At 36.2% G+C, this 12,066-nt stretch overlaps 1 protein-coding gene across 1 annotated transcript in view; it reads left to right on the top strand.

Annotated features, from left to right (window-relative positions):
• LOC149785524 (uncharacterized protein KIAA2013 homolog) overlaps positions 1–12,066 on the top strand; it is a 62,094-nt gene that overhangs the window by 24,406 nt on the left and 25,622 nt on the right. The window contains exon 9 of the mRNA XM_089979329.1: positions 2,466–2,568. Within this exon, the coding sequence (XP_089835455.1) occupies positions 2,466–2,568 (103 nt within the window). The remainder of the gene's footprint in view (positions 1–2,465; positions 2,569–12,066) is intronic.

Here is a 12,066-nt window from a genome sequence, read left to right as displayed (position 1 = left end):
TTATGATATTTTAATGTTATTACATTTTTGGAATCTGTTACTTTAATTCAGTATTATTAATGGGTAATGACATGTGTGGAATACAAACCATGGGCTTAAAGAACCATAGGCTTAAAGAACCAGTGAACAGTGAATCCATCTGAGGCATAGTCACAAATGGAAGTACAGCAGTTTTTAGCTGTATGGTACCTGATTATAGCATGGTCCCTCATATCACAGATGAATGTTCATGGACCCTAATCTTGATAGTTAACTTACCTCAGAGTAAGGTAACCTCAATTATTATGTGGTACAGTTTTATGCCTCGGCTGAACAGCATTATCATGATGGGCAAGTGTAAAGAAGTAAAGTAAGTCATTGCAAAACCACAAAAATTGTAGCAGAATAATTCAGTTTCTTGTTTATCAGCATATTTTTTGTATATATTTTTCACCAACTTATGAGAAATAAAAAACGTGCTGATCCAAGTCTTTGCTATGAGTAACGTGTTTGTAAATTAAGTTTTATCCATCAAATGCATTACTCAATTACATAAGCTATGGGAAGTAACTCTTCCAAGACATTGTAATTGCCACCACTGGTCATTACTTGGTAATTATCTTTATACTGGATGTTCTTCATTTTAAATTTTCATTTGGTAAAGATAAATTATACCCATATACCCCCTGATATTGATTCGATTTCTTTGGAACTTTAAGCCAGAGTCATAGCCCAGAAGAGATAATGGGATGACCTGTTGTCATTTTGGCCAGTATAGCATCAGTCCCTTTTCTTGCATTATCTTTGCTTTAAGCATTGGTAACTTGAACATAATGACTAGTGAACTTATGGTATGACCCTGTGTCTAGCGTCTGGGATTGGTCTGCCAACATTTGCTTCTTAACATTCTGGAGGCTTTGTTTTTTTATCTGATTTTAATCCCACCAGAATGTAAGTTTATATCATCAGTATTTCAGATGAGTTTGATCATGTCAGATCTGTGTATATTAATGATGTGATCTTTCATCAGTTATATTACCCATATCTTTGACAGAACTGAGTAATGTGCAAGTTTCATGCATATTAATGAGGTTATCTTGCATCTTGGAAGAATTACTTCCTATACATACTGTATTTATTGTCAATACAACCTTGAAAAGCATTGAATTTGATGTGTTATCTTGAAAACTCCTTGAATTTAAAAAGGTCAGTTTTATCTTTTTAACGTTCTTGAGTTTGTTAAAAACTCTTTGACTATGGGGCATATGTGTTTTACAAACACAAATCCAGTTACCTGACTCATTAATACAAGAGTCTTTACATTTGATTTAAAATTGACAGCAGCAGTGAAACCTGTTTTCTATAACTTGTATTACACTGTTTCCCTCTCTGAGCTTGATCTTGGCCTGCTGTGTTGTTTAATTAGTTACAGATACTTGTGTGATAATTCCCATTCAAACTAATATAATTTGGGACAACTGATTAATGCAGTTCTTTTGAATCATGAATACCCTTTTATTATAGAAATACTCATAAATGGATGACCTGTTCACTGCAGATTTGAGAACAGCAGCAATCTACTCGTGCATAAAAATTCCTTTTGAATTCTCAACAGATATTAATTATATACAAAGCAAGTTCATACATTCAATATCTACCTCTATCTAATGTGAATTTAATTAGGCGAGTCATTTTATAAAAAATAAAGCAAGTATGGATAGCATGTTGCAGGTAATCACAAATTTGTCAGTTTGCAACCAGATTACGGTAATTAGTAATTTTCCATTTATTATGCATATTTGGCAGAGTTAAAAAAACAATCCAACTCGTGTCTTTCAGCCTCTCTTATGTTCAGTAAATTTTTCGTACAAAAAATATTCAAGTTTATTTTATGTAGAGTTGCTTTTGAAATTTCTTTCATTTTTTTAACAAAAAGGTGATATCATTAGAATTATCTCTGCAAAGCATTTTGTATATCTGGATTAAGAAGGAAGGAAAATATCCTGTTGAGGCAAAATCCTGTTGAATACCTATTTATATAGTTGTATTACCAATGATGACTGTAGTTATGAACATGTCTGCTGACCAGCACTTTTTAAAAAAAACTTTCACATACTTCTATGGGCTTATCTTTGGCTTAGTTCAAACTGAACTATTTCTGGATGCAAAATATTGGAGTAGCTCTTCCTAAATTAAGTATCTTTTGAGTTTAATGATTATTTTAGGTTCTTCCATATATATATATATATATATATATATACCACACACTTTAGCAGTAAAATATTGTGATATCTGTCTGTCAATTCATCTGTAACAGCTTCTCATCCTGACTCACATTCTGGGAATATGTAATAAAGTGTTGAGGGTTTGCCCTAGCAATGTCACGGAAGTAAATAGAGTTATCTTTTTCATTAAGTATTATTGCATTGTACAGATGACTTTTCAGACAGATATTAGATTGCCTGAGTCTTGACTATGTATTACAGGACAGAGAGGCATCAGTACCTAACAGTAGTGCACTATAGTTCTCCATCTACAAAGGAAGAGGTCAATCAGGCATTGTCTACTCTTGAAAAACAGGCAAAAAAGGTACACTGCTGTTTTCTTCCTCTAACAGTGCAGCTTTTATTAATCACAAGATATTTTACTCATCTCCGCTTCATCTATTAAAGTCAGATTCTGTTTGAGTTAGGAATTTCCCCCAAAAAGCTTTAAACATTTCTCCCTAAAAGTAAATGGGACATAGAGATCACAATGTCAGACAGTGTTAGTGTTCTTGGAATCACCTTGGGCCAAAGTTTTGTTAATCTTCTTTGAAAAGTCCATAACTGTCCATAACTTTAATTGTTTTGGTAGGGAAGACATCACATTTTGATAAACATAATATTTTATTTATAATTTCATACATAAATCAGTACTACCAATAATGTTTATACACCTGCCTCAAGGTGGAGCACATTATGTTATGATGTCCATCAATTGGTCAGTTACCAATTTTGTATCAGCACAATATCCTGAAGTGTCTACCATTTTCAGTTACCAACCTTTGTGGATGGCTTGCATGTGGGATGAAGAAAAACCCTATCTGTTTTCGGATCAAAAAAAGTCATTGGTCAAGGTCACTGTGATTGAAAGAAGAAAAATGGCTTCAACAGAATAGTTTGGATTGTCCACAATCAACAGGTTTCAAACTTTGTGCGTTGCTTGAACTTAGCATTATGAAGCCTTGTGATTTGAGGGACAATGTTCAAAGACATTGTCTGAAGGAAACAGGATGGTTTCTGCACAGTAAGTCAGTCTCCACAGTGTGCAGTTTCCACACAATACTTTGAGTTGTCCACTATCTGCAACTAACAAACATTGTGGATGACTTTCACATGGGGTAAGGAAGAGGCCTATTGATATTGGGGTCAGAAGGTTGGTCATATTCATTGAAAGAATACTGTTGGTTTCTGCACACTTGAGTTTAGGATGAAGCCTATCCATTTGGGGTTCAAAATGTGAAGATCATTGTGACTGAAAGAAGAAAAATGGTTTCTGAAAAAAATTAGTTATTGACTATATACCTTTACCAAAGTTTGTAGATGACTTACTTGTTGGGTAAGAAAGAAAACAATTGTGTGGGGAGGCAAAAGGTCAAAGGTCAGAGTTGCAAAGAAGCTAAATGGTTTTTGCTTAATAACTTAAGCTTTAGACCACATACCTTGAACAGTGTTTGTAGATGGCATGCACTTAGGGTATGGAAGAGGCATATTGATTTTAAGGTCAAAAGGTTTAAGATCAAGGTCTTTTTATGCTTAATGAAAATTGGGTTTTATCCTTGACAACTTTGTGGATAGCTTTCACCTAGGATAATGAGAGAAAAAAATGTACAGATATAGGAATCTAAAGGTCATAGGTCACATTCATGGTTAAATTGGAAAAGAAGAAAAAAATTGTTTATGCAGATTAAATTCAGCTCAGTACCACATACCATAACCTAAGATCAAGGTTATCAAGACTCGTTGGTCAGTAATTTGCAGAGTCAGCCATACTCTGTAAGTGCCTACAAAGTGCATTGGGCATGCATGTAATGTGCTGTCAATGGTTTTCTTCTTTGAATACATTACCCAATTATAATACCTTAGGAGAACTACCACTACCTCACAAATCCAGCCCTCCCAGGTTAAAAACCTTTAGCTAAAAAGCCAAGTTACCTGTCCACCTAGGTGGCATTTGGGCAGAGTCATCTCCCCTTGGTACACAGATTGTCACCAGATCCCAAGAATATCCCAGTTACTACTTCTGCACATGCTAAGAAACATGCTCTCACCATGAGAGTCCTCGCAAAAGCCAGAATCAGGGTTCCCACGCTATGGGGAAATCGGTAAAAAGTCGAGAGAAATGACAATTTTTTACCCCACCGTGAAAATTCATTGAATTTTCCAAATATTGACAAAAGTCGGGAAAAACCCAGGAATTTTCCTCCACAGCTTGATGCCCAAAACAATTTCACAATTGAGTCATAACTGAACTGATTGTGAGTTAAATTTATCGAGTTCTAACCAGAATATTAGGAGGTTGCAGTATGGATCATTTGGGTGCTTGCCATAAATACATTTGTTGAGTCAATCCAAACGCTCAGTGGATTAGATTCGTCTGATATACTATATGTTTCACAGACAGTATGATATCCTTATCTTTTTTTATATGGAAGGTATGAAAACCAGTCTAGAATCACAAGAGGCCAACATGGTGGCGTTAAAGCATGGTCACTTTGTGGATGGGCTAGTAAACTTAAACGGTCTTAAACTGAGTTATATCTGCATGAAATCGATATGAAAATTATTTATTTTCTCAGAAATTATGAGTATTAAATTCATTCTATCTTTAGTCTGCTGAAAGACGATAAAACTAATGCGTTGATGAAATTTGAGCTGGTACTAGTATTGTAGAAAAAAAATTAAATGAAAGTCGTATACTGGTTGTAATAAAAATACAAAAATGAAAGAGCACAAATTCTCAATATCTATTCTGAGACCAACTTCAGGAGATTTGTTGTATCACGTGACTACCACGTTGACATGTGCTTTCTCACGTAGGGAGCATATGAAGCAGGGAACCAGACTATTCTGCTTGATGAATCAGACTGGCCAAGTTTCTTGTAGTTGTTCTCGAAATAAATATGTTGAGAATTATATGTTCTTTCTGGTTTTTATAAAAGATATCAGACTTTCATTTAATACAATTGGAAATTTTGTACAATAACATTAAAAAGGAGTTTGTTGTTTATATCACATTGTGTGAGAGTTGTGAAGTCATGTGACTATTAACACAAATGGCAAGTACTGGGTCAGGTTTCATCTATGCCAAGTTTTGTCTAGTCTGTCAGCGGATTAAAGACATAACGATTATTATACTTGCCATTTTTGAGAAATAAATAATTTTCTTATTGATTTCATGCAGGTATAAGTTGATATAATATAGTTTACATTTGCTAGGCCCGCTGGTAAGCTATCTTATGGTGGCAATCCCAAATTTTTTATATATAATTGCTCTGAACCCACACTCCATCCTAAATGTCAAAATGTGACAAGTGGGTTTGGAATATTTGGAGGAAATGTGGATTCGAAAATTTTGAATCTCTGAGCTGAACTTTGGTGCAAGACTATTACACAGTGACATGTAGCTTGAAGCATTTGTTTCAGATTTTAAATTGAATGTTGTTGTTGTTGAAGGGTTTAACACATTTTTTCAGCACATGATAGGCTATACATGGCTGCCAGTATTAATGGTGGAGGAAGAACCCTGGAAAGAACCACTGACCCATAAGAAGCTACTGGCAAGCTTTCTCACATACCCACATTGGCCGAATCCGAGACTCGAACCCACGCAGTCAGAGGTGCGATGGCAGTGAACCATAACGGAGAGCTCTTTAGACCACTCGGCCACTCGTGGCCCCTTAAATAGAATGCAGGAGAAATGGTAAATTATTGTCCCTTTTGTTATATATTAAGAAATGATAAGAGTCCATGTATCAATACAGGTTTTGGGACTGGTTTATTGAACTACAAGAAGACAAGTTGATTTTACAGAAAATTCGGTCCTTGTTTATACAACAATATATAAGGGATCATTGGGTTCACGACCACAACATATACTTGATAAGTCACAGTCTCAATTCAAGGCATCCCATGAGTTCAGTCAGTTGGAATAAGTGGGAGCATATTCATTGGATGCTCCACTGCAGAACAGAGACATAACATCCTATAACCATAATAAACCATAATAGCAAGTATGAACTTACAATTGGTGGAAAAGATGCAATGCTCTCTACCTCCACCTTATGGCCCAAACATGCCCCACGTTACACTCACAATCTTCATCATCTATTCCCCTCTTTAATAATCAGGTTGACGGAATTCGCAGCATACATCCATCCCCTTCTGTCTCAGCAACAGCGGAGGATTTGCAAGGCAACCAACAAGGTTGTAGGGATGTCCCACTGGGAAACAATTCTTCAACTAAGTGTAAATGTCAGATGGAGGCCACTGTTTTCACCAGCATTACATGTGACCATCCTTATCTCAGTGACATAATACAGGCCTCCATCCAACCATTGTCACAGATCCCAGTAAGGAGAAGGCTCCAATCTTTTTGGCTGAATGGGGAAGATTTCTCATGACCACATGGTTACCCATCCAGTTTCCTGGGACTCAGTATCATGTTCAGCACCCCTACTAAGCATGTGGCCAGAGTTCTGTCAGCTCAAATGTAGTACTTATCAGTTGGTCCGCAAACTAAGGGCATTCAATCAGCTCTGTTACGCTCTTGGATTTGAGAGGGAATGCAACAATGGGTCTTGATTGTGTCCATCGTGGAACTTGTGCAATCAGATTGTACTTGCAAGAGACATAATTTCATGCCTTCCCCCCCACTCAAACAGCTTCATCAAGTTATGTAATTTGCCTACAACAGGCAGTAAACAACAGACTAGTTATATTTTGGAGGAAGACGTGTTTTTAGATTTTATTCTTCTTATACCTCATACCCTTTCATGATTCCGTCAAATTGGTCTGGACTTGTAGAATGTACTCCCTTGGAATAGAATGTATTCTTTGTGAAGGAGATTTGAATTAATGCAATGGGAAGTTCTAGGCCTCTTTGGAGCAATCCAGCTGCTAGAGTATTGGTTCACATGCTAAGTTTTGCTCATTATATAGGGAATGTCTTAGTCCTTAGTCGCTTTATTGGGCTCTCAAAACAGTGCTTAGCTGGACCAAGTGGAGACTGAATCTTGATGATTGGACCATTTTTATCAATCGACAACCATTCAAAGTTGCCTCGTGAAGGTACTTTGGACTTGCATCGGTAATACTTCTGCATCCTGCAGCAGTCATGGTTGCTATGGATGCACACACAGGGCTGGAGGGAGCAGGTCTCCAACCTTTACACACTGACATAGGAACATGGCCCACAGGATTATTATTTATATGTCAACATCATCAAAATGGACACTGTTTTTGAAAGCCTGTTATTAGTGGCTGGTGAACCTATATGGGAATAAAGTTCTAATTCTGCCTGATAACTTTGTTGTGGTGACTGATCTCAAACAGCAAAGTGGAACAAGTACTCTGACCTTTGTTTTCTTGTTTGGGACTTTATAAAAAGTGATGTGCTCATTGGCAATCCCTGTTTCAGTTCAGTGTCTGCTATCCTGGCAGGATACCAGTCCCAATTCCACAGAGAGCTCAATGAGCCTCTATGGAAGTGCATCAGTGATTCTATCAGCTATTCCACAACCATCGTGATTGGAAGAGGTGCTAACATCCGCAGAGAGAGAAAACTGGACAACCTGGTTTCAGAATGCCAACAAGTCATGCAACTGCTACTACCAAACTACTTAAATTCCAAAAAAGAATTAAACAACACCTCAGGGATATCTGTAATAAGAAGAACAGAATTTTAAGAAATTTAATTGTAAATTGATATTCTCCTATAATTTCAAAATTAGCAAAGTGAGAGTCAGTTAACCAATCATGAAAAGATACTAAAGAAATGAGGTCATATGATGGTTTAATTTGAAAATTGCGAATATCGTGTATGTACATTTTGAGTAACATGTTATCTATCAGGTGTGCATATATTTTTGCAAAACTTAGTGTCACTTGTCAGGCATATATATATATTATTCCAAAGCTTAATGTCACCTGTCTTGTGTATAGATTACAGCAAAACTTAATGTCACTTGTCAGGTGTGTATATATATTATTGCAAAACTTGATGTCACCAGTCAGTTGTGTATATATATTATTGCAAAACTTAATGTCATCAGTCAGTTGCGTATATATATTATTGCAAAACTTGACATCACCAGTCAGTTAGGTATATACATTATTGCAAAACTTGATGTCACCAGTCAGTTATATATATACATTATTGCAAAACTTGACATCACTAGTCAGTTGTGTATATACATTATTGCAAAACTTGACATCACCAGTCAGTAATGTATATACATTATTGCAAAACTTGACGTCACCAGTCAGTTGTCATATAAAAAATTACCAGTGTTCTGAATCAAGTGGAAATGTAAGGGCTTTATATAAAAACCTGGCAACTAATGACAATAAAAATATAAAATAAACAAAATGTATATACTTTATGTTCTTTAATATATATACTTTATGATATCTGAACATTGTTTATGACATAAAGCATTATTATTTAATATTAAAACAACATAGTTTTTATAAAAAAAGTTAACTAAATTAAATAGTTTTATTTGCAGAGCTCTCAAATGTTTGCACTTAATGCCATTTTGTTCAAAGTTCACACCTGTGAAAAGCAGGTGTGGCTTTTTAGCATGAGGTTATACTCAAGGTGTCATGTTCAAGAATCAAGAATATTGCTTTAACTGCATTGGTTTCATTAACATTGCTTTTCAATGCAACCATTGATCAATTCACAAATACAGTGAAAGCTTTCAAATGTAGGCCCTAGATACTCTATATTTTTCTCGATCCAAAGGTAGTATTGAAATCTCTACAATTTGATGCTTTCTTCACCAAATATTTTGTCTGATTTATTGCTTTTCTTGTCCCAGTAAAGTTTCAGTTTGACAGTTTTACTCTAGTATGTAGCCATCCAGTAAATATAAAATAATAATAATAATGAGGACTTTGTTTAGCGCCTAATCTTTAGAAGCTCAAAACGCTTTGCAACATTAGACAACACCTGTACCAAAAAAAAAACATATATAATTATATGATTACAAAAAAACAAACACCATAAAATTAGAAAACAAAAAAACATGCTGAAAATATTTAAGGTAGGAAATATTATTAGATCTTTAAGTTTGTTCTTGCAGTTGAAATAGGTGAGTTTTAAGAGCACTCTTGAATGAGATCACTCTGTCTTTGTTTCTAAGTTTAGGGCAATTCATTCCGTGTTGCTAGGCCCTGGTATGCAAAATAACGTTGTCCATATGACTTCGTTTTCATAGTGGGAATAATGAGCATACGATTGTCAGAAGACTGGCTGCCATGTGCAGTGGTCCCCCTCTTATACGACCACCCCTTCTATGTCAGGAAAGTGGCCTTATAAGATGTGTGGCCTTTCCAGAGGGGGACTATATTTTGTGAGAAGTATATGTAATGTACGTAGTAAGAAAGCTACATATTTCAAAGCATTTAATATCTTCGTTTAAAAGTAACATTAATTATTAAAAAGGTTATTCTTAATATAATAATAGACTATTTCAACAGAATATACATTAATAGTTCTTATTCTTGGCGTAATCATGATATGCATGTGGGTATTGTTCTCATGCACATTGCAGAACCATTCAAAAACATCATTTAAATCTTGGTACATACATAATTATCTTTCCATTTGCTCCATTTTGCCACTGCTGCTGAATAACCTCCTTATCGGTTACAGTGTTGTTTATTCAAGTCTTTTCAACATAAAATTGTTGTATTTGAGTATTTTATGCATAAAATTGCTCGGCAAATCCCCCCTCCCCACCTCACCCGATGTTGGTGGGTAGAATAACTGACTTTCTTTTAAAATAATATGTCTCCATTTACGTGATGACATGTTAATGTTTTGTAATGATTTATTTGGATGTTGCTAACTATGCAATTTAATTACGCAGTCAAAAGTTTTGTTGAGTGGACAAAATGCCTTCTTCGTAAAGGAAACGATAAATGAGTTTTCACATGATTTTTCAGTTTTTGTCTGGTACCCTGATATATTCGAGGCTAATTTCTCTGTGTGTGTGTTGATGCACAAAATCTATTTTTAGCCTATGCTGACCCTGTTTTGATCTTGACAATTATGTCCGGTTGTAAACATCAAAGAGAAGAACTCGACAAATGTGTGAAACCCAAAACTCTGTCATAACATTGTTGAGCCCATTTCCTGTAAATGTCGGCTTCTATTGACAATTATATAATATTAATCTTAGTGGTACATGTACTTTAGTCATCACTTCTTTCAGTAATGGAAACTTGAGATTGGGAGACATGTATCGAAAAATAGAGATAATCTGATTACTTAACCTTACATCATGATATGAATTAATTATTGGTTGTGGATACATTTGGAAAAAAGTGGCCGCTCGTGAGGGGAACATTTTCCATTTTTGTACTAATATGCTGGCCACTGGTTGTGTTAGAGTGGTGGCTGTTCTTGAGGGGTACTTCTGAATACAAACTCGCTGGTACCAAGGGATTCTGGCTGTAAGAAGTGGGTGGCTGCTGGTCAGGGGGGCCGTTCAAGAGGGGGACTACTGTATAGCCTTATCATGCGCTGAAAAATGGAGTTAAACCCCTAAGAAACCAAAACTGCAACCAGTCCATGCCTCAAGCAGTGGCAGTGGAGAAAACCGAGTTTAGTTTAAGACTGCAGTAAGCTTAGATATGGAAGAGGAAAATCCCCCTTCTGTCTCCTTCCACAGTTTTCAAAACTTAAAGAGATTGCCGACTATCTGCTTAGCAAGATATGCATTCTAAACAATACCAAGGCTTTCTTATCGAAAAGTCAATTACTAGTGATCATTTCTTCTTGCTGGTACAAAAAATTAAACTTTATATATTTAATACTGAGCTATCATCTGAAGACCAGAATATTGTGTCTGTAAATATGACTACTACTGTATTCTTCAAAGTTGACAAAAATGTTTTTAGTACCACATCAGAATTGGGACATAACATCATAGTCATCAATGGCGGACTTAACATCATTACCTTTTTTTGGTTTGCCAAAGTCATCAAGAGGGCAGCACATTGTTCTGTAATGAATGCATTGACTGGCTCTGCTAATTTAATTTTGGTGTCATGAGATGCATGTCTTCATTTAACATCACTTAAGCCACATCACACCGGGACATTGAGGACAACACCTTTTGGGGTTGCAATTACTGTTAGGAGGCAGAATTGAGGCAGTGAGGAGACCAGAAGTTCTGGAACTACCCTCCCAACTTGCTTTTCAACCTTGACAGCCTTATAAGCCCAATCAATCTCAATGTAGAGGTGATTGGAGACAAAGAGATAAGGGATTGTTTACTGCATAATCACAGAATCAGTTTCAGTCCCAATACAATATCAGCTACAACCCACTTGGTTTAGGAGGTAGCCTCATACAGTGGATAAGAAACAGTTTCTCTTTCCCTAAGCCTCCTTACTCCTGCTGTTGACTCCTTGCCCCAGCCAACTGCAGACAGCCTACCAGTGGGTGCCAGACATCTGCAATTCAATATTGCTGCACTGCTTTATTTCCACAGAACATGTGTTAAGTCATCCATAGGAACTTAAGATTTCATGTCTCCAACCCCTTTCCTCTCATGACTGATTTACTGTTATCTCTGGGTTTTAATTGACAAGCAGGTGGTGGAGATTGTTCAGAAACTGCAGCCTCATGGTGCTGTTCAGGCTCATTTCTTGTGCACAAGCCCACCTGTTACCAATCTTCACTATGGTCAGCAGCAAATGTTGACTAGGACTAATATCTCTTTACATCAGCTTTATGTAAATTAACTCTATTATCAGCCGCCTCAACCAATACATAGTTCTGCTGAAATTCATGAAGGAGACAGCGCGATCT

Source organism: Sinohyriopsis cumingii, chromosome 13 (assembly GCF_028554795.1).
Source record: "Sinohyriopsis cumingii isolate HCF-2022 chromosome 13, ASM2855479v2, whole genome shotgun sequence".
Classification (NCBI taxonomy): Eukaryota; Metazoa; Mollusca; class Bivalvia; order Unionida; family Unionidae; genus Sinohyriopsis; species Sinohyriopsis cumingii.
The sequence above is the reverse complement of the archived record's forward strand: the minus strand, read 5'-3'. Positions and strand labels throughout refer to the sequence as shown.